The following is a 24525-nucleotide window of genomic DNA, read 5'->3' on the forward strand; positions in this document are numbered from 1 at the left end:
TATTTATTCTTTTTTTGAGTGATTCCACTTTTTCAAATTAAATAATTCGAGTCCACTGTAGTTTGTGTAGTATTGCTGGGTTTCTGGGTAAGTGTTGCAACACACACGAGGTCCAGTTTAAAAACTTTTTTTTTATTAAAAATCCTAAGCGTCGATTTTTTTTTATCGTCTTGTGTGCTCATGATTTTCGTGAAAATTTCGCAAAGTTGTAAGTGTAAAGTAAAACAATGCTCTGTGGACTGCTGCTCCAAATTATCATACTGAGACTCGATTTGGAAAGAGATGAGGAATGCATCATATTCAAAATTATTCTAAATAACTAACGGTCCCTTGCAAACATTTCAAATTATTTTTGTTAGTCAAAAATGATCAGGAGCGAAAATGGAAGTAAGGGTTTCCCAATCGGTCTCTCGGCCAAACCAATTTGAATCAGGAGATGATCTTCATTTCACAAGCAGTCTTTTTCCTAGTTTTAGTATTTTTATTATTTTTCCTAGTTTTAGTACTTTTAGTCTTTTTCCTACTTTTAGTACTTTTAGTCTTTTTCCTACTTTTAGTACTTTTAGTCTTTTTCCTACTTTTAGTAGGAAAAAGACTGCTCGATCCCTTAGTTCATGATACAACAGTTCGCTGCATGTTTCACACCGCCCCAGCCATTCCAGCCCCTGCAATGCAACTACTTCAACCAAACATCCAGCCAGGTTCACAATCAGGAAAATTACTTCAAACCCCCCAACCGGGACACCAGACCTCTCACTGCCAACATTAACAAGCACCCTGGGAAAATTTCCAGTTTACGAAACCAGAAAATTAGTAATATCAAACTCTCCAATCCTCCCTATCGTCAGCGGCGTCCTTCAGACGCCGCTCCAGTCTCTTTTTTCAGCTTGACCCGTCTGGTTTTTTCACTTCCTTGTCTCAAATTTTTCTGTGTTTTGTCGGGGATCCCTTCCGGATTCCCACACTTTCTGGAGCGCGTCGTAAAATCGGTAGGAATTTGCATAGTAATGACTTGAGGTCATTAACCGATTTTACGACGCGCTCCAGAAAGTGTGTCTTGCGATGAATTGGTCTTTCTGCCATTTAAACGTATGGAAAATTATCGATCGTCAGGAAGTCATTAGTAATCGATTCTTTACGATGCGGTTTCAAATAAGAAAATATCGATAGCAGATTCACGCTTTCGACTTATAAAAGCTTCAATATTCCTCAAACCCATTCGTTCCAAGTTCCTCGTTCAGTTCGAAATATTTCAGGAGCGTTTTTTTACAATAACGAAGAGAAATCTGCAAGGTGGGCTCTGAGGAGGAAGGGTCCATGCAGCGGCATCTGAACCAGCGGCAGATTCCGGCTTTTGCGTGTTCGCACTGGGTTAGTGCGGTGTATGTTTTCGACAGTCTGCGGTCCTGACAAATCCTCTGAATGGCCATTCGAGCCATGTTGGTGCACTGCTCTGTGCAGAAAGTCTCTTTATTCAGTTCGGTGCAAAAGGCAGAGAGGGACACGATTTCTCCCTGAAACCAAGGAACGGAAAAATGTTATGAGTCTTGGATCTCTTCAAACACCGAATCATCCTGGTTTAGAGTAATGCAGAGAATATGGGTCATCTGCGAAAATCATAAAATCCAGTATTGATGATTTAAGGTTGTAGATTAGCAAAATAATTTATGATCCCTCCAAAATAAGCCGAAAATCTGCGTTCACTAATAATACTCAACGGAAATTTTGCCCTTCAAAAAGCACGGTGCATGACGTCATGCCCCGCGGTAGCACCATGGTTCTTCTTCGGATTAATCATTTGGACGTATTTTTGCTAAAAGGTACTATGTCCATAGGGTTTGTGTACAACATAGTTCCTTTTAGTATAAATACGTCCATATAGCGATACACACATGCGCGATAGTTGCTCGACTTTAATCACGGATGACTCCAAGGTGGGAGAAACCAGGGTATACATCATCACAAGGTGTGACGTTTTACGCTGATTTTTTTTTAAAGGATATGTCTTTGTTATTATCAGGCGTAAAAACTTGGTGTTTGGATAGATCGTGATATATTTTGCTAATATATAATCTGAAATCATCAAAAAGATTCTAAGAATAGCGCGACATTCAATCACTAATTTCATAATGTTTTTCAAATTTTAGCCGCTGCTTTTTGACGTGAATGAATGGGCTGCGATAGGATTCCGCGAAAGCCAAGAATGATGACACGCATTCCTACAGTCTTGTAGGTATTGATATGCGTTTCATGCCAACTGACCGACTGCACTGCGTTTGGCGCAATGCGAGAAGTTTTCATGCAGTCTTGTAGGCGCGAATATTGGCTTGACGCCGATCGCACTGTTTCGCGCAATGCGTGAAGTATTCTTAAAGTCTTGCAGGCGCTAATATACGTTAAACGCTGGCAGCGCGATTATTCGAACTCGCGCTAGAAAAATCGCGACATCGAATAATAGAGCTTGAAAGGCCTATGCCTGGGGGGCTTGCGTTTCGATGCCGTATGCGCTTTCCAATGTTGCCTTGCTTCCTCAGATTAATAATCTTTTCCGAGAAATGTGAGGAAAGTTCTTCATACCCACGACCATCATTCAAACTTTTCACCTCATTCTCGTGCTCACCAGATTCTCGTTTTGATATTTGAAACAGCTCAATCATGACTGGACGTGGTAAAGGAGGTAAAGGTCTCGGCATAGGTGGAGCCAAGCGTCACCGATAAGTGCTTCGCGATAACATCCAGGGTAGCACCAAGCCCGCTATTCCTCGTCTAGGTCCATTTCACCAGCCCCCCCACTTCCACAAAAAAATATGAAAAATATGCCATTGTTTTGTAAGTGTTTTGTAACGTTTTGTAAGTCTAAAAAAAAATTTTGTAAGTCACTCCAAATGGTTCAAATGGATAACTTAATTTTGGGAGGGCTGGAGAAATGGTATCCCCCCCCCCCCACTTCGCGATCGATAAATTCTGACAACGTCACCGTTTTGTAAGTGTTTTGTAACGTTTTGTAAGTCCAAAAGATAAATTTTGTAACTCAATTTTTAGGGGGGAAACGGCTACCCAAAATTTTGGGGCCAGCCCCCCCACTTTACGATCGATAGATTCTGACAACGCCAACGTTTTGTAACTGTTTTGTAACGTTTTGTAAGTCCAAAAGGAAATTTTGTAACTCAATTTTTAGGGGGGATACGGCTACCCAAAATTTTGGGGCCAGCCCCCCCACTTTACGATCGATAGATTCTGACAACGCCAACGTTTTGTAAGTGTTTTGTAACGTTTTGTAAGTCCAAAAGAAAATTTTGTAACTCAATTTTTAGGGGGGATACGGCTACCCAAAATTTTGGGGCCAGCCCCCCCACTTTACGATCGATAGATTCTGACAACGCCAACGTTTTGTAACTGTTTTGTAACGTTTTGTAAGTCCAAAAGGAAATTTTGTAACTCAATTTTTAGGGGGGATACGGCTTCCCAAAATTTTGGGGTCAGCCCCCCACTTGGCGATCGATAAATTCCGATGACGCCAATGTTTCGTAAGTGTTTTGTAACGTTTTGTAAGTCCAAAAATAAATTTTGTAACTCAATTTTTAGGGGGGATACGGCTACCCAAAATTTTGGGGCCAGCCCCCCCCCCCACTTTGCGATCGATAAATTCCGACAACGCCAACGTTTTGTAGGTGTTTTGTAACGTTTTGTAAGTCCAAAAGAAAATTTTGTAACTCAATTTTTAGGGGGGATACGGCTACCCAAAATTTTGGGGCCAGCCCCCCCACTTTGCGATCGATAGATTCTGACAACGCCAACGTTTTGTAAGTGTTTTGTAACGTTTTGTAAGTCCAAAAGAAAATTTTGTAACTCAATTTTTAGGGGGGATACGGCTACCCAAAATTTTGGGGCCAGCCCCCCCACTTTACGATCGATAGATTCTGACAACGCCAACGTTTTGTAAGTGTTTTGTAACGTTTTGTAAGTCGAAAAAAAATTTTGTAACTCAATTTTTAGGGGGGATACGGCTTCCCAAAATTTTGGGGTCAGCCCCCCCACTTGGCGATCGATAAATTCCGATAACGCCAATGTTTCGTAAGTGTTTTGTAACGTTTTGTAAGTCCAAAAATAAATTTTGTAACTCAATTTTTAGGGGGGATACGGCTACCCAAAATATAAGGGTCAATCGCACCGTTCAAATATCCCGCGCAAAGACCACCGGATCTCGCCCGGATCTTTCTCGCCTCCGTGCCATGTTGCCGCAGCCTTTCAACCTTTCCGACCGTTTCAGTGGGACAGAGATAAATCGTGTTCCTACGCTGCTTAGGGTTACATTAGGTCAGGTTATAGATTTTCTTCCCCGATTTTTGTTCTCGCGGTTTTGAAAGAAGCGTATATTATTCAGCTAAAATTAAGAAGGGTCAGATCGTTTACATTTCATGGGCACTTGAAAATCCGGTTGTTTCGCTTTAGACAGGAGATGGACCAACGAACATGGTCTGCATTAAATAATTAACGGCACTTATTTTCTCTTCAAAAATTATTGTAAAAAATGATGCACACAACGAGAGGTTCGGAAAGCAACCGCTGAACGGGATAGGTACTCTTTAGTTTTTTGAGTCCAATCAGATGATGGTTCAACGGTACAAATGATGTCATTTATATTTTTTCCCTGAAAATAATGTTAACTGTGAGCACTTATTTCTTCTTCAGTTGCTCATTTCTGGACTCCACGTCGTGCGATTCGTTTTATACTTGAAATTTTGAAGTTGGAACGCGTTGCGTGGTGTTTCAATTTATACCGTGTATAGAGGTCTATTGTTTGACGGATCCCGATTCGCCCAAATATTGAGAGGTAGGAATTGCTGGGTATATGACCCCCAATTGTTTGGACACCTACCCTCTCCTCAACTATAAAACTGATAAATATTGACGATGCAATAGTCTTCTATGTGTAGCTCACGAGAAAAAGCAATGGGGAGCAACGAACTGTTTCAAGGAGTAATTAGACTGCATTTTGCAATTTGGAACTATAAATTCTGTCTCATATGAAAAAACACTCATATGCATAGGGAAACAAATGGCACATACGTTGTTTTTGAACCGCGCTGGAATTTATAGTTCCAAATTGCAAGATGTAGTCCAATTTAAGTTTATCATTGGTGAAAAACAAAATTAGGCATGTAGGAACGAAGGTCGTCTTATTCTTGAGTAATATTTCTGGAAAACTCGCAAACCGCAGAATGGACAGCTCCGATTCTTTAACCTTTAGATGACTAACCGGGCCTACGGGTTCCGACGGCTTTTTATTTTTCGAACCACATAGGCTGTAATTGACCGAAAAGTCCGTCCTTTACAAATAGCTCTACAGAAACGCTTAAAAACATAATTCTCGAAAAAAAAAATATTCGAAATTTTTTTTTAGACTGCAATTTGTGTTTAGCGTCTACCCCTAGAATGACTATTTGAGGCCTACGAGGCCCGTATTGAGGCAAATTTTGGTTGTTAAAGTGAATTATAAGATAAACGTGGAAAAAATTTCTTGTCAAGTTTTTAATGGTTTCTCTGAGGTTTTGCTGTAGTTGTTTGACCTGAGAAGCGGTCATGGAGGTATTATACCGCCTGAGAATACTGTCAATGTACCGTGCTATAATTTCTCACAACTAAAAGGTAACCCCTTTACATACTCACCGTATCATAAGAAGCATTGGGTGCTTTTTAGGTGCTTCTTGTGATACAATACATATGTAAAGGCGTTACCGTTTAACTGTGAGAGAATATAGTATGGTTTTTTTAATCGTTTTCCCTTAGAAATCAAATTCCAAATTTGTTAATCTCATGCCAATATACCTCTGGGCTACAAGTTTCAAGCAAATCCATTAGCAAAAAACCAAGTTGGCAATTTACGGCCGTTTTGAACTTAATCCGGTCGCCATTTCGATAATTTTGGTTTTTTTAAAAAAAAAAAAAAATCTGACGTCAAATTCCTTATTCTTGTGGCAAAATACTCTTCGTCGCTGATTTTCGCGCAAATTCATGGACGAACAACCGGTGCCATTTACGGCCATTTTTAACTTTAACAGGCCGCCATTTTGAAACATTCTGAGGAAATGACTTTGGATTTGCGCAAAAAGTTGTCTTTAATTATGTTCTTTCGAACGAAGTATCGCGAAAATGGTCTTCTCTTTTGAACGAAAAGTTGGGGTCCGTTCCCTCCCTCTCCCTCCCACCATCCGAAGGGGTCTCCCTGAAAACCCTAGGGGTAGGGACCGATAAGTAGCTCATTTTTACCTAGGCACATCCTTTAAGTTTCAAATCATTACTTCTATACGGTAAAAAGTTACAGGGAGTGGAAGGGCCATTTGAATCACCCTGTACTATCGACGAATTTAGTTTTGCGCATAGGCCGCTCCAAATCAAATGTAAACTGTGCGACGAGGCGCAGCGCGGCGTGGCACGTTTCAAAGATATCGGGTGCTGATTGGACCTATCTCATCTCATGCCAACGAGGAAAACGGAGGCACATGAACAATTGACAAATCTGCTACTTTTTCAAGAAAATATGTCTCAGACAAGCATCTATAGATGCAAACTATGATAGACAGCGCAACACCGCGGTCACTCGAAAATAGAGCTAAAATTTCATGAGGTGCAACTGATTTTCTCTCCTAGACGCCGCGCCGGAAGGTTACATGGAGTTCTTTGGGACAAAGGCGTATGCGGGTATCCGCCCTTTTTCGGGAGAACGCGTTTTCTGAAATTGGATTCTTCCTAGTTTCAGGAAATATACATAGTGTACTAAAAAGCCCTACCCCCCCCTCCTTTTTTTTTACACAACGATCCACGTTATCTTGTAGGGATCATAGAGAAATGTAGTCACAATGTTCCATTTTTGCAAGTACACTCTCGAAGACTTGTTCTTTCAAACTAATTAAATTTCGTGCGAAGATATGGGCTAGAATTAGCGCTATACACTTCTGAACTTTCAAATGCGACTTCCGCGGAACTACTTTTTTGAACACACGCCCTTGTTCCAAAGAACTCCTTAATTCAGGATATACTTTCTCGCGCAGGAAGTTTGAAAATGACGCAAAACTGGTCCGCTGCTGAATATGAAAGATTACACAAGTATGCACCGAAAAAAAAGTTAATGCTTTAATATAGCGAATTCTCATGTAATATTTAGCCCTGGGTCCAAGTATGACTTCCGTTTGTCCCTGTCTCTGCCATTTTCCAGGCGAATTGGGATTATTTAAAAATGAATTTTCCTAGGAAAAGATTTTCTGGAAATTAATGCATGATTGAGATAAACCGAAGTTATTCTTGAATTTTGGAGCCAAAGTTACATGGACACTTGCCAGACAAGTATCGCATATCGCATGTCCAAAAAATATGCCTCCCTTTTTCTGATAACGAGGTTTTCCGGTCAAAATGGCATTATCCACCCACGAATCCTATATAAAACTGATCCGTTGTTTTGAGTCCTGAAGGACAAAAAATCATTTTATTCAGATAGCTAATTTTGCTACTATATCTTTTTTTGTTTCTGACCCCGAATCGACTATTGTTTTTTCCACAACCCACTAATTTTCCGAAAGATCGAGTTTGGAACACACACAAAAAAAAAAAAAAAAAAAAAAAAAAAACCACCTTATTCAGATGCCAAAATACGCATGTGTATAAAAATTCGGATTTCGAAAATATTGGTCAATGGTATAAAAAAAAAATACGGCCATTCTCTGATTTAGCAGCAAACATAGTTAAAGGAAGTTCCTCCATGAAGAACCTAGATCAAATAATTTTCATGAAATACATGTATCCTTTTGTATTTTTAGTTACTAGATCCAAAAATGACCTTATTCATCTCTATCAAACACCAGTTTCCTATTAAAATTAAACGTTCTTCGCATGTACGGACTGGCTCACATCTAAGAGCGTAGACCCTTGGCCGGTTAAGGGAGATGTAGTATGATATTTCCCGAGGGGATGCACCCCCCTTACGCGGTGGGGGATCCAGAAAAGTTTGGCAAATCATCACAATTTCACGCTATTTTCAGGATCAAAGGTGATTGATAGCACAGAGAACATTTTTAAAATTGAACGTGTTAAAGTAACTAACAGACTTGTGTATAACGAAAAAAAAAGAGAACAAATCACATGCTACTAGACGCACCGAAGCTCCGTTATTTCTAGACGCATCCAACCTCCCTTATTTCTAGAGAAACTGAGGCAGAGCTGATGACCTAAAATACTGATTTTAAACACTAAAAGTCTGAAAATGATGAACCCAAGAAACATGTCAGCTGGAAAGATCTTATTAGCCTCCTCGATCGGAAAATGAAACATGCAATCTAGTGAGTGCAAAGTGAAATTTTGAAGGAGAGAGAGAGGGAAAAAAGAGTGCTGAAACTAGCAAAGGTTAAGGTGTCCAGTAAGGCAAGTAAAAAAAGAGAGATAGGAACAAATCAATTAAATGCATCAGATATCTATAGCAGGAAGTCCCATTCAGCAATCATTTTGTTGGAAATAAGAATGTTTTCAGACGTGACGGAACAATTGGAGCCTAATTTTCTGCGACTGCATAACCAAATTTTATTGAAATTCACAGACTGAATGGCCTCGTTTGGATCCAATGTTGAATCCTGACTATTTGCGAGGGAGGTGCAGTCATTTTAATGATATTTTCATCAACCCTTAAATGCTGAAGCCGGGTCAAATTGACTCGAGCCTTACTAACAAAACCTGCCCTGCAGATTGGACGGGGCCGGTTCACGCGAGCTTTAGATGTTGGTCTGCAAATCATTCCAAAAAAGAATCGGACATGGACCTGAAAAAAAAATCGAGTATCAACACAGCCGAAGACATAGAGAGACCTATTTGGGCCTCTGTTTTAACTTTTCTCCCGAATCTCAGCGACACCGATTTGGCAGCATATAGCGGAGTGTTGCGAGTTCACGCCCCGGGTCATTGCGCCTTCAATTTTGCAGATGCAACACGGACATTCATCAAGCATGAATAGTCGTATCTCTGCGCCGTCGTCAACGCCCATCCTCTCCCTTGCTCCATTTCCATATTGTGTTGATTTCGTTTGTCTCATTTGTCGTGGTGCTTCAAAGGCTACGTGAGCAACACAGCCGAAGGTAGGAAAAACGTAATTCGGTCTCGCTATTTAACTTTTCTCTTGGATATGACTAACAGCATAGAGCAGAGCATTGCGAATTCACGCCTCACGACTCACGCCATCGCGCTTTTAATTTTTCATGTGCAATAAGGACAATGGACATCCATCTAGCACAAATAGTTGTATCGCATTTAGATACCTCATATTTTTTTAAATTTGATTTGAGTTAAATTTAAGGTTTCATCATAATTTTTGTTCTCCTCTTATTTTGCTATGCGTCACAGGGGCGCATACTCGGCGCGCCGTGGGAGCGTATTTGACAGTAGTGGCAGGTCGGCCTTAGGGTCTGTCCGGGCCTGGTTCTTCGAAACAGCCCTTTTTTAAGGAAAACTTTGGTTTTCCTAAAAGTCATCAGATAAGAGCTACAGTTCTGCCTTGAAAGGAACGAGCTCTTCAAATAAAACTCCTCAACCAGCTGTAACACTCACGACAGCCGATAACAGCGTTGATTACATCACAGTAATCAACGAGCTCAAAAATCTCGTAAGCAAACAGGCAGAGCAAATCGATAAGCTAATGTCTGTTATCCTCAAGTTCTTACCTCAACAAGAGGTACAGATCCTGCAGCCAACCCAACCCTCCCTACAATCCGATTCATAATTAGTGATTTGATTTGATTTAATAACTTTCTTCACAAGCACAGGTGTGAACATGCCCAGTTTCACTCTCTCCATACTCAAAATGGAGAGCCGGGTGTTCACATACTGTAGTCTTATTCTTTCCCCTGTTATTTAGTTGTAATTTTTAATAGCTATTTTATTATTTTTATTTTTTATATTTATTTTTTATTTCCTTATTTTTGTTACTTTGCTTCTTCCAGCAGCCTGGGTTTTCGTTTATCCCACCTCCTTCTTCTAAACTAGGTTTTACCCATTGGTTTTTCTCCTTGTTATTTATATGTGCAATTTATAAGTAAATTGGACAGCCTAAAATTTCTTAATGCCTAAAAAATTTTATGTATAACATATAGTCTACAAATTCAAATAGATACCTCTTAACTAGAGGTAGTAGTTGTAATAATTCTAAAAGTGTACTCTAAAATGTCATGGTCATTCTCTGTATTGATTCTTTACTTGACAATAAATAATATATATATAAAAAATATAAAAGTGTTGGAGAGAAACTACCTGTAGTCCTAATTGAACTCAGCGCTTAATTGCATTGGGATTACCCATAAACTTCCTGACGTTTGGTCAGAGGATGAAAAAGGAGAAATCTCATTTGCACTCCTAAGTTATGCAAGACAGACAGCTTTGAGTCCATCTGCGTTTCATTTTTTACGATTCGGAAACGGTCTACTTATTCTAGCAATAGCTACAAAATATTTGGGAAAATTTATTTTCAACGCCTAATTTTGAATGTATTGTAATCATTGAATTTTTGTCTCATTTCCGATCTGCGAGGAGTAAAAACTTCGTCATGGCATCGCAAAGGTGTAAACTATTTGAACGGGGGACCTACATGTCATTTTGTAATACTATTTTATGAATCAAGAGTATTTTTCTTGTCCAATCTATAAGAGTCTGGACTTTGGATCCAACATACTTTTTTTCCACCCGAGGGAAAAAATTAAATAAGACTGAACATTTTGAAACCTTGCAACTGAGAGACATCGATTCCAAGTTTGCTACTCCGCTTTGCTGACAAGTGGGAAAAACAATGAATTAAATGGAAACATTCACCCATCAGCCATTTTGGGAGGAGAGATGGGTGAAAAGTTGATCTACTGGACTGAATGACACTATATTTCTACTCCAATTTGCTAACTATTATACTCCCTCTACTGGCAATTACTAGCTGTTTCTGAGTATCATCAATTTTGCTGGATATTTTTTTTTAATGCGGGGCAAAGGTAAAATTAATAATCTGTCAATGATATTACGATATTAACTTCCCGCAGAATTGCAGGAACATTTCATTCGGGATTCTTTCATTAAAATGGAGGAGAATGGGTGATAAAACGGTCATCAAAAAGCCTTATTTAAAAGCGGTCATTTCCAATCTCGCTCTGATCTTCGAAATACTTTCAGGGTCGATAGAGAATCACTTTCCAAGTTCAAAATACTGACGATTTTTGAAATCAAGCAATTACGGATAGCGGGGAAGGGGGGGGGGGCAAAGATAAATGTTCAAAGTCGCATATCTCGTGAACGGTTTGTCGTAAAGAGATGATCTTAGTCTCAAAATTTAGAGAAAACCACAAGCTTTCAGACAATGGTGACAAAATTGGGTCATTTTGAAAATGTCATCCATTCCTGTCACGTTGCCGTAGTTCAAATTTTCAATTTTTAGCTGGGGCGGTACCTTTATATGTCACACCTAGACAAAATCATTCGTCAAAAATGACAATATCAGGATAAATGATTAATATGCAATGGATACAGGATAATCAAAGTTTTCGATCATAAAAAAATCTATGTTTATCTTCAACGCTTCTCTGGGTAGAAATAAGAGAAAAAAAGAGTAATTGCTAATAAAAGCCTACTATTTGAGCTTTTTAAATTTAAGTCCATCCTAGAGAAATGATTTGAAAAAGAGTCACGATTTTTTAAGGTTGATGCAGCGAGCGTCAGCTGAGGCTAGTCCTGTAACATTCATGTGTCTCGATATTGTTCTTTTTTAATAATTTTCTTCGGAAATGAGCTAATGGGGTGTAAAAAATGCATAACCTTGCAATTCGTAATCGCAATTTGGGGGCATTGGTGATCTTGGGACTCGGAACAAATTAGGTCCAAGTGTACCGCATCCACTTTGAAAAATCATATCTCTCCTCCAACTTGTTTCCCGAGGATGAACTTGTGCTTGTTTTAAAGCTTAAAAGGTCTACTTTCATCAGAAAATATTTTGATTACTTATTGTGCGATTCCTTCAATGTCTCAGCTGAAAATAAGAAAATTTGAGATACGGCAAGGCGGCAGCAATGGATGAAATTTTCAAAATTGACCAATTTTTTAAACATTGCCTGAAAGCTGGTGGTTTTCTCTACATTTTGAGACCAAGCTCATCTCTTTACAACAAACCATTAGCGAGATATGCGAGTTTACATTTTTTACTTTGACTCCCCCCCCTCCACCTCCCCCTTGATTGCCCGATTTAAAAAATCGTCATTGTTTTAGACTCGGGAGGTAATCCTCTATCAACTTTGAAAATATTTCGAAGATCAGGCTTGAAAGGTTGAAAATGACCGATTTGGAATAAGGTCCTTTTTTCCTTGCTCTAGTCACAAGAACAAGTAGAGGCAAGTGAGAATTGGATTCGATGCGCGATACGTCATTACGAATCTTTGTTTACATTCCAAAGAGCCAAAAACGTAAATTCTCACGGTGAATGAGTGAAAATGTCTGTGTGTGTTTCATGTGCGTCTGTGTTAGTGACTACGCACTCACAGAGGAACGCGTGCGTCTTCATGAGAGCGTTATCAGGCAACGCGCCGCGCCGCGCCGTCGCTAAATAGTCACCAGAGACTCTGCGCAAAACTAAATTCGTCGATAGTACATTAGATTCTTTTAAATTTCGAAAATTTTCTAAAGGAAGCTCCGCTGGGCTCCCGCTTCCTTCCCCGATTTGAAGTGTCCGGTTCCGCCTATGAATGACAGTGATTGTTTTCTCTGCGTGGTTTTAGTTCATAATACTAAAAATGTAACAAAATAAGGTCCTAGAGGAAAGTGATTTTTTAAATATTAGTTTTCTTCTCTTGGGAGGAAGCTACCGACCTACCCTCAAAAAATTTTAAGGAAACCTAACCCTGACCCGGATCCGTCAAACAATAGACCTCTATACACGGTATAAATTGAAACACCACGCAACGCGTTCCAACTTCAAAATTTCAAGTATAAAACGAATCGCACGACGTGGAGTCCAGAAATGAGCAACTGAAGAAGAAATAAGTGCTCACAGTTAACATTATTTTCAGGGAAAAAATATAAATGACATCATTTGTACCGTTGAACCATCATCTGATTGGACTCAAAAAACTAAAGAGTACCTATCCCGTTCAGCGGTTGCTTTCCGAACCTCTCGTTGTGTGCATCATTTTTTACAATAATTTTTGAAGAGAAAATAAGTGCCGTTAATTATTTAATGCAGACCATGTTCGTTGGTCCATCTCCTGTCTAAAGCGAAACAACCGGATTTTCAAGTGCCCATGAAATGTAAACGATCTGACCCTTCTTAATTTTAGCTGAATAATATACGCTTCTTTCAAAACCGCGAGAACCAAAATCGGGGAAGAAAATCTATAACCTGACCTAATGTAACCCTAAGCAGCGTAGGAACACGATTTATCTCTGTCCCACTGAAACGGTCGGAAAGGTTGAAAGGCTGCGGCAACATGGCACGGAGGCGAGAAAGATCCGGGCGAGATCCGGTGGTCTTTGCGCGGGATATTTGAACGGTGCGATTGACCCTTATATTTTGGGTAGCCGTATCCCCCCTAAAAATTGAGTTACAAAATTTATTTTTGGACTTACAAAACGTTACAAAACACTTACGAAACATTGGCGTTATCGGAATTTATCGATCGCCAAGTGGGGGGCTGACCCCAAAATTTTGGGAAGCCGTATCCCCCCTAAAAATTGAGTTACAAATTTTTTTTTTCGACTTACAAAACGTTACAAAACACTTACAAAACGTTGGCGTTGTCAGAATCTATCGATCGTAAAATGGGGGGGCTGGCCCCAAAATTTTGGGTAGCCGTATCCCCCCTAAAAATTGAGTTACAAAATTTTCTTTTGGACTTACAAAACGTTACAAAACACTTACAAAACGTTGGCGTTGTCAGAATCTATCGATCGTAAAGTGGGGGGGCTGGCCCCAAATTTTGGGTAGCCGTATCCCCCCTAAAAATTGAGTTACAAAATTTTCTTTTGGACTTACAAAACGTTACAAAACACTTACAAAACGTTGGCGTTGTCGGAATTTATCGATCGCAAAGTGGGGGGGCTGGCCCCAAAATTTTGGGTAGCCGTATCCCCCCTAAAAATTGAGTTACAAAATTTTCTTTTGGACTTACAAAACGTTACAAAACACTTACAAAACGTTGGCGTTGTCAGAATCTATCGATCGTAAAGTGGGGGGGCTGGCCCCAAAATTTTGGGTAGCCGTATCCCCCCTAAAAATTGAGTTACAAAATTTCCTTTTGGACTTACAAAACGTTACAAAACACGTACAAAACGTTGGCGTTGTCAGAATCTATCGATCGTAAAGTGGGGGGGCTGGCCCCAAAATTTTGGGTAGCCGTATCCCCCCTAAAAATTGAGTTACAAAATTTTCTTTTGGACTTACAAAACGTTACAAAATACTTACAAAACGGTGACGTTGTCAGAATTTATCGATCGCGAAGTGGGGGGGATACCATTTCTCCAGCCCCCCCAAAATTAAGTTATCCATTTGAACCATTTGGAGTGATTTACAAAATTTTTTTTTAGACTTACAAAACGTTACAAAACACTTACAAAACGATGGCATATTTTTCATATTTTTGTGTGGAAGTGGGGGGGCTGGTGAAATGGACCTTCGTCGTCTGGCTCGCCGAGGTGGAGTCAAGCGTATCTCTGGACTCATCTACGAAGAAAAAAAAAAAACCTCATTCATCATCAGAGGTAAAACATCGACGACTTGTCAATAAACTAACCTAAACTGGCGTCAACATAAAAATGCGTTTATTTTTCAACTGTTTCCTGTTTTGCTAAACTTCTACCTTAAATAAACTTCATTTTTAATTCGCGCATTCGAGTCGCAGATGTCAAGGTTTCTATTCGCGCAATCTTGGTGCCTTGTTCGCGCAATCCTCATATATTTTCTTAGACCTTTCGCGCAATCCTGGTTTACCGAATGAATACCTTATCATCAGGTCATTAATACAACAATAAAACACAATCAAACAAACCAATTATACAGTCACTTAAATTCTTTTTTCTTTTGATGAAGCTTTAGTGACGACGAGACTCGTCGCACTTTATCTGATTGATTCCTCAGCAATGATTTAATGGATGTCTAGGCCGAAGTGTAATAATTTGTATCATTCAATAAAAAAATTATATCGTGTGCAATATGGTAGGTATGTAAATTCTTTGCATTCTTTCAATCTTGAATGTTAATAACAAAATCATGAGATAGTTCAAAGTCAGATGCAAGGTAACAGAATCCCTGACTCATTTTACTCCGCAATATAATAAAGAAAAAGTTCCAGCTGACGCGTTGAACTCTTAAAAATATATGTTCAGAACGTTAGGCCTTTTCGAAGACAAGCAGAGGTCCAGGCGCACCAGTCTAACCTGCGGGCTGATTATTGAAATTGATAGACAAAGCTGTAGACAAAGAAGACATAGAGGGTATGGAGCGAGCCTATTAGTTGAAATGTGTGGCTCTTATAAACTAAAGGAGAAAATGATGGACTTGCTGTCGGGTTTCTCGTGAGTTGCCGTTAGTTAGTCTATAACCTACTGCCTTTGTCCATCGCAACCACCCGCTTCCGCCAACAGGTTCCCTCCATATCGCTTCTGTCATCTTTGTCTATAGCTTTGTCTATCAATTTCAATAATCGGCCCGCTGTTGGTGACGATATGGGAAACTTCTACTATTGCAGTTGCACCACAAACTCCTTGGAACTGACTTCTTGTTGGTGTGGGGCAGTCCGTTTGGTAAAGAAAAAGATGTTTCATTGTCTTGTCTAACAAATAACTCAATAAGTTGCTTAGCAGCCAACAAGCAGTTTTGAGTTGAATCCCCAAAAGTAGAATATAAACGTGTTACCGAAGAGAAGAATGACTGATTTTTTGCGACCGAATCCCCGTCAAAATCTCACCAATCGACTTTAAATGAACTGAATTATACGACTCAAACAAAATTCATCCTACTTGCAAAAGGCGAAGAATGACGGGGAGCAATAAAAACTCAGACTGCGACTCAGATTTTCGACAAAATTTCAGTAAGCTCTCATCATTCCGCAAAAAGGTTGTAATTACTGCAATTTTTTTTTTTTTCAAAATTAGTTTGTAATTTATTGAAAACATAAGCAAATAAGCCTGCTGAGGACTAGTCGCTCGTCTGACTGCCTATCATGCTGCGTATAAGTCTCTTTTTTCACACTCAGTAATATAATTCGTAGCTTCTTCACCGATGGAGCGATTAATAAGTATGCATTGACTGATTTTTCACAATTTTACGAAAGTTGAAGGATCTTTGCTACGCATTTTTCCGTTCGAACAGTGTTAGGTCTACCTCCTAAAAACTTCAAGTTTGGACTTATATGCTCCCTTCGTTATAACACGGCATTGGTTGGAGGGCCTTTAATGGAAATGTTGCATGTGTGAGGAATTTGCGATTTGACTGTTGATTCTCATGTAAAAGTTCGCGAGAAACCCGGTGGTGCCACTGGTTTTCTCTGAAATCAACTCCCAAGCTTAAAAGAAGCTCTCGAGTTGAGGCCAAAATGGAGAGGATTTCCCACGCTATCTTGAGAGTCCACCTCTACATCAAAACAAACTCTCCGTGCAAAGATAGGGAGCAAATGCATTGACAGGGCTGCCACTTTATTCGGGGACTCCAAAACTGAAAACAAAGCAACCCTGCTTATGTATTCGCTCCCTATCTTTGCATGGAGAGTTTGTCTTGATGTAGAGGTGAACTCTCAGGATAGCGTCGGATATCCCCTCCATTTTGGCCTCAACTTGAGAGCTTTTTTTAAGCTTGGGAATTGATTTCAGAGAAAACCAGTGGCACCATCGTGTTTCTCGCGAACATTTACGTAAGAATCTACAGTCAAATCACAAATTCCTCACATATGCAACATCTCCATTGTCTCTGGGCCATCCTTAAAATGTTTACTAACGATAAATATACAGCGTACCTTAATAATTGGAAGAATGGTAAAAAGTGGAAAATGGATTTAAAGGGCGCACTTCTTTTGGAAACACAACCGAAATGCGTAATCCGCGGGTAAAAGATGTTGGAAGACCTAAAATAATGTATGATGGAGATTTATATACGTTTCAAGACGCCACAACAACCGCGTGGCGTTATCACCATATCAAAAAGATTATCAAGAAGTTACGATCACTCACAACTGATATGAGATACAGGACACGGAATCAACTCAAAAATGAAGCGATCGGTGGATTTCGAGTGAGAAAGTATGATAAGAGGAACTGGAATATAAATAGAGATAAAAAAAAATTGGTTAAATCACTCATGGTGACTTGCTATAGCTAACCCTATTTTAGCTTTGATTAGTGAAGTTAATGTTCCATAAAGGTGGGTGCGCGTGCTTAGAACTCAGAGGCAAGAGCTTGTTGTCAAAACATGAAACTTTTTTCGGATTGAATAGGTGGAATAACAATAATTTTCCACAATAAAAATACATCCTAATCCTCGAAAATAAGTATGTCGATGATAAATCTATGCAATTTTTTCCCTTGACTGCAGTTTTATTGAATTTTCCAATTTATCGTTTGAACAGAACAGAGAACTATCCTGTTGCTTGGATATTCACAGAATTTCGCCAGAATATCCTCTGCATAGGATGGGAAACACATTAAATTTTTCAAGAAATTCCATCTAATAATATTTCATTGAAATTGAGTGAGATATGACAGGTATTTTCTATCGTCATTTACCAGAATGTATGGTTTTCAGTTCCATCACATCAAGGTATATACTGATTTTCAATATTACCAATCTTTACAAAAGAAAATCCATTTTCTTTTTCTTCTGGCAGTCTTATTAATCAGCAGTCCGTTTCTATTAATCCGGATGTTTTCTTGTAATTTTCAAGACCATCTCTTGTGACGCAAACAAAGAAACAAAAAAAAAACAAGCAGTGAACTCCAACACAATGTGTTGATAAGGCGCGTCATTAACTCGCACATATCAACCCCTTTAGTTTTCATTTACAGAGATTTCAAAATAGGCAAACAGCATAAAAAGAGAACTCACGATCCAACACTGCGAGGTCAAAGACGCACCTTGACGAGACCGTGTATTGTGAAAGTAGAAAGTTATTCGATCGAATTTAAGTTTTTTGATCTGCCTCAAGCAAAATCTTATCAGATTCTTGAAGAAAAGTGCTACGGAATAATTTAAGCGAAGAAAGGAAAAATTCTGTCGAACTCCTAGAAGATAAAGTCGATTTAAAGGTATTTTGGGGCTAAAATACCCAAATCACCGGTAGTAAAAATCCCGTTATATTATTGAAAAGAAATTGACTCGATATAAATGCAATTGCATTAAATACGTCTTGATTTTGTTATTTTAAACGTCTTTCCATGCAAAGAAGTTCAACCATGTCTATGCTTTATTCATTCATGAATTGAAAGTAAGAAATCTACATCCCGAAAATCTACTGATTTGCCGTAAAAAATTGCAGAAACTTGATATACCAGGTCGATGCACCCACTCGTTGAATTTACCAACCAATTTTGTGAGTGCAAATGTGTAAGAATCAATATGCTATAGTCATTTTGGGTGCATTTATTTTTCATGAAACAATAATAATTTCAATCCCGAAAAACCATCAATTTTCCGTATAAAATCGAAAAAATCAAAATATGTCAACTCCCCGACGTGAAAATTAGATTCTACGTATGTAAAATGTAAATACTTATGTATCGATATGCTGAACAGAACTATGTGTGGACAGTCAGAAGCCCGCGGCAACATTAATTCAACAGAAAAACTGTAAAAATTAGATAGGATTTTAGCCGCTTTGCCCGCCTCTCCTCGCTACTTACAACAAACCGTTCTTATACTCATCTCAAAATTTTTCTCAGAGCTTTGGGTTATTATCAGCTTCCATTTAAACTCCGGTTCGATGGCCGAATCGGCTGCCAAAAAAGCAAGCCACTGTTGAGGGGTTCTATGAGAAATTCGTGATATTATCGGCTCTCAGGAAATCACCCCATGGCTAAAATTGGTGGTATAAATGTTTAAGTGCTTAAAATAATCGTATTCAAGAAACTAAGGAATTAAACTATGGAGTCAATTTCTTTTTAATAATATAACGAATTTACTACCGGTGATTTAGCTATTATAGCCCCAGAATACTTTTAAAGCGCCTTTGCGTTCCAGAATCTCGACGGAATTTTTTTTTTTTTTTTTTTTTGCTTAAACGATTCAAGAAACATTGTAGTTAAAAATATAAAGATTTTTCGATTTGGACGTATGAAAAATGTTTAACTCGTTCAGGCACACCGTGTATTGTATGGAGTACTGCTGTTATTCGACCGTTGTCTTCAGGTCAAAATTCTTACAAAGAAGCCCCTTGCAAGAGGCAAATTTTTTGTAATTTCTCCCAGTTTTTTCAGCGTTAGGTATATAAATGAATTGTTTGTCAAATTTTGAGGTCAATTATATTTAATTGTAATTTATACTTTCTTTTTTTCCCCTTCATTTTATTTTTCGTATCGAGGAGTCGAGGTTTTGTTGATTTCTTCGGATTTCGATTACTGTAACTTCTCTTCTATTCGGCCGATTTTTATGAATGAGGTCTCTTTTTATTTGTGTTTTAACGGAGAGTAAGGAAAAAATTGCTAAATACATGCGAAACAATTTTTTTTGAAAATTGGATGAATCCTAGCGTGACGGTGAAATGGTTAATGAAGCGTGAGTAATTGGGGTACGGGTATCGGCCGCGTTGGGACCCAAGGCCCATTGTTCTTCGTGACGCCGACGCAGTGATCAGGAGCGTGGGGACGAGAGGGCTTAGTGGACTCCTGTATGAGCCACGTTTAGCAAATGGTCTAATGAGTCTCGAGGCTCATCACAGATTGCACTTACCACTATCCTGGTGGCCCCGGCTATCAGAGCAAGGAGTACCAACTTTTGAAAAGGATAACAGTGTTGTGGAGATATGTCAAAGCAACGTTGTGAACAAAACGGAGTGAGTGAAATTCTCATTCAAGGAGTGCCGAACTGGTCAGCCATCCTCGAATCAGTTCGCTTGCTTCCGCTTATATATGCATATTTTAAATCAGCGCGCCCCATTCTAAGGTTTTTTTAAAAAAAACCAAGAAACGTAGACTCTTGGTATTCATTACACATAAACTAGCGAGCCCCAGAATGAGAAACAAATTTTAATCATTATTATTGACGGATTAGTAAACTTTTTACACGCTTTGGAAAATCTCAGAAGTTCGCGGTAGTCACTTTTCGGTAAGGAACTAGGGGACTCGGTTATTGTATCGAGGGGGGGGTCGAAACGATCGCAAAGGCGGTATACTACGTATACGCGCCAAAATGAAATACTTATAAGTAACCTTTTGAAAACAAAAAGGATGCAAAATAAGCAGCGTCATAGTTCGAGATAGCAGTTACTAAACTTCTCCCAGCAATAATATGATATTTTGGCAGAGCGGGGGTTCAAATTTCTGGGGAGATCTTCACGTTGTGCGTGAAATTGGCACGTTGCAAGGTAACGAAATTTCGTCGACACACAAGATCGTCAGTGAAGTTTTTCATTTACTCCGAGCTCCTTTTTGAGAGAAACTTTCAAAGGGCGTTTAAACTTGCTGGCGGCGCCGATCAAAAGGTTGGCAGGTTGAAGAGGCGCTAATTACAGAACAGCTTGTTCAACAGCTCAGTCAACTAATCAACGGTCGCGCGAGAGGGTCTACAACAGGTGGGTTGACCGTCAAAAATGTGCACGCAAGAACCAAGTCGACAAACCTTTTCATTACAGCCGAGCAGCGCAGTTGGCAAGTGGTATGCAAAAGAGACTACCGTGCTAAGGAAAAGCGCCGTAAGAACCTTCAGGCGTTGCCAAAGTTTTTGTGATACAACACGAATTCGCTAATAAACCTATGAATATTTTTCTACCAATTTTTTAGAGAATTTTGTTTGTACTTTGATCTTAAGTTCCTGAAAATGTCAAGGAAAAATATTCATAATTTTCCTCTTAAATAAACATTTTATCAAAGGAAATTTGGCAACTCTCGAATGCTCATACGGCGTTTTTCCTTAGCACGGAAACCTGACTCTGAATATCGCGTGCTTCCTTTTCCGAGTGATTTAAAATCAATCTTCACTTACTTTGGTACCTTTATGCTTTATTTGCGCTTTAATAAGAGATATTCTGGCCTCGCGTCAGGAAATGGTAATTCTCTCCCCATACGAGTATGGGTACTCTGTTATTAGAGTGCTGCATACAACGAGTCCCGTGCATCTCTGAAGAAGTCAGAAAAGCGGAAGTGCCTTCAATTTTGAACATGCAACACGCACATCCGTGGAACACGAATACTTGCTTCAAGGCGCTACAGTCAACTCGGTGTATAGCCTTTGGAATTCGGAGGTGCCTCCAATTTTTCAGAACGCAACACGCACTTTTCAGATACTAGAAATATAAGTAAAATGTATAAAACGAGGTTTTTTTTTTTTTTTTTTTTTTTTTTTTTTTTTTTTTTTTAAGATCTTCTCAGCAAAATAGAAGGAATAAGGTGTAAAATTTGTTTGCATAACCTGTAAATTGTTTTGATACTTTTAAGTTTCGTTCAAAATCTCGGGGATAATCCGTCAGAAGTCGGTCAGTAGGGGACATTCGTCGACTAGCCTATGCATCGCATTTGAAATTGATTGGCCGATTGGCTTAATTTTCAGGCTTTTGACCAACCAGTCCGCTGGGCCGCCCACTTTACGAAATGGGCAACGGGGGGTGACCTGTAGGTATACGAACGGGACAAAAAAGCTGCGCAGTAGACAATTTCGCCAATAGACTGTATCATATATATTCTCTAAAATTCAGAGAAAAAACTTCAGAGAAGGTTTTACACAATCAGTTGTTCTGTTATGGGTTAAAAATACCATTCATATAAGAGAAAATTGGACAGCGTGAATGCAGCCTCACCGATTCGGACGAAATCCTTCCAAGTGTGCAATGCATACGTACATAGTCCCATTCAATTTAATAAATTTCGATATCCAAAATGCAAAACCGCGTATCTCTGTTTGCAATGTTGCAAATTTCCTATCATTCTTCGTCATTTCTTTCGAAGATTAGTCAAAGTAATTTCTTGAAAACTTCCTTAATTTCTCTTCTCCTTAGCAGAATATTCTGCATGAATTTCAAGCCATACAGTTAGCTTGTTTCTCTTCAAAAAAATAAGATAGTAGTGGTTTTAAAACACCTCCATGGAGATCCGTGGTTTTGCATTTTGGCCATCAGTTTGTTTATAGTTCCTACTCGCATGAATACGTCAAAGTATAAAGGCATCTGAAAAATACATAGGAGTGTATAAAAAGATTCTAAATAATGAAAGAGTCAGACTGCTATAAAACTGAGAGAAATTTTATTTCCGAGCATTATTTGAATCAGTATGTCCCTCTCCACGAAATTCGAAGTTGAATGCTGAACAGATCGAGTTCACTATTATCTCGATAGAGAGACCCTGAAAATCGTCCGATCATAGCTTACTGGGTATACTTACAGCGTGTTTACAAGATTTACATTTCCAATCTCATGAATTCAGTATACTTACAAGGTGCACTTCACAAGACGAGGGGGTTGAAAGAGCTAGGACGCACGTTACTGTGAAACTCACGAACATCCTCTCGAACATGACCGATTTTCAATCGGATTATTATCGAAGATTTGTGTCAAAGTTACTCTTTGTTATTTTTACAGTATGGGAAAAAGCACGGCTTGTGCATCTAGCTGTGGTGACTTTTTTCGCGGCTCAATACGTTGCACATCACACGGAATGGAACAGATCCCTGTTGATACGTTTTCATTTTTTTTTTTAAAAAAAAAAAAAATACTCCCTTTCGATGACGGCTTTATCGGCGCTGTATTCGTTTGTGCGCAGACTGTTGGCAGACTTGTTCGTCGGGCGATTTAATTATGATAAGAGCCGCCTTTATCAAACTTACCGACTAGTCATCAATGAACATTTCAATTTTTCATAAATTATTTTCTGCATGACTTATTTTTGCGGTGTCACTGTTGCTGTTGGAATGTTCTTAAATAATTTTCATAACTTTTACTTCAGCTCGCCTTCCAGACGTTTCATTGTCAGATGAGAATCTTCTGAAAATCGTTGTAAAAAATGTTTCATCAAAGGCTGTCCTTGTGCTCGTATTTATTCAAACCCTTCTTGAGGCCTCTACGTAATTTACTCAACTTCTGTCCCTGTATAGATATTTTTACGTCGTGTATTTCAAATCGTGATGATTTCAAAAAGTGTCTCATGTTGAACTTACTGAAAAACTAAAAATTCAGACTTTTTGAACGAGCTACAATTGTATTTCTTTTAGAGGAAAAATTAGATTCATTTCATTTTAGGACATTTGTTACTTATTTAATGAAGGGATCTGATTTTAAAAGTAAAGGAGGGGTATCGTTAAGGGCCTTTTTTGGCCCCACCCTAAAATTCCTCAACTCCGCGATTTTTTGGTCATTGAAGGTCTATATTTTACGGAATGCACAATGGTTTTGTCATTTCCGGTCTATTTCGGGGTCTACCACTGGCCTAAACATGGGTCTGAAGGCCAATTTTGGCGAAAAATGCGGGTTTTTCAGCATTCGACGCGCTGTTTCGTAACGATCCCTTCGGAGGACAAAAAAATCCTTCAAGTATGTTCATTAGGGATGTAAGAGAGTCACTTTGGCCAATTTTCGTCGATGTCAAACTTTGCGCTCATAGTTAAAAAAAACTTTTTAGAATTTTTCTTGTTTTTCATCATTATTTAAAATGGCTTAAAAAAGGCGACTCATCTTACACCAGAATTAAACTTTTTTGGCAGAAAATGGTCGTGGGTGGTCAAAACCTTCCTCTAAGAACTTTTTCCGATTTAAAGCCCCCCAAAAAAGCCGGTGTTGCCATATTTCATTGCCTAAAATCATAGAAAACCGAGTACTTATTTCAGTATTTGGGGGCTATTTCTCGTCGAGCTCATTCAGAAAAGTCCAAAAACCTTCATTTTTCATATGTTATGGCCGAATCACCAGTAATTACATACATTTATCTAACTACAGAACCTCCCATCGCGGCACGGCGTTGCCACATCATCGGGGAAAAATCGAGAAAAATCCACGTTTCCCTGGATTTGAGCCATTTTTTCGGATTATGCGGATGGAATAAAGTTGAAAGACTTAAATTGCAGTATTCAGAGATACAAGTGGATCATACCTTGTGCCGGTATTCATTATTTTAATATATTGCGCTTATAGACAACCCATATTCTTACGATTTCTAGGCACGATATTTGCGCAAGAGGATGCGACTTTCAAACATTGGCCGTGATCTGAAGTCCGAAAGAAAGTAAGCCATGTGTCAGAATCGCGAGTCCTCAATGCTGAATTTTTACCCGCCCTGACAACCACCACCATCCCCCCTCCCTCCCCCAGCCCTCTTATCGGCAGCGATTGTTCAGAATTC

At 39.1% G+C, this 24525-nt stretch overlaps 1 protein-coding gene across 1 annotated transcript; it reads right to left on the bottom strand.

Moving 5' to 3' along the window:
* Window positions 1-1113: 1113 nt before the first annotated feature.
* LOC109042242 (uncharacterized) lies at window positions 1114-22961 on the bottom strand. Its single transcript, XM_019058896.2, has 2 exons — window positions 22627-22961; window positions 1114-1514 (listed from the first exon to the last, which is right to left on the bottom strand). The coding sequence occupies exons 1-2, from the start codon at window positions 22705-22707 to the stop codon at window positions 1200-1202; spliced, it is 396 nt and encodes a 131-aa protein (XP_018914441.2). The 5' UTR covers window positions 22708-22961; the 3' UTR covers window positions 1114-1199.
* Window positions 22962-24525: the final 1564 nt, after the last annotated feature.

Source organism: Bemisia tabaci, chromosome 5, assembly GCF_918797505.1.
Source record: "Bemisia tabaci chromosome 5, PGI_BMITA_v3".
Lineage (NCBI taxonomy): Eukaryota > Metazoa > Arthropoda > Insecta > Hemiptera > Aleyrodidae > Bemisia > Bemisia tabaci.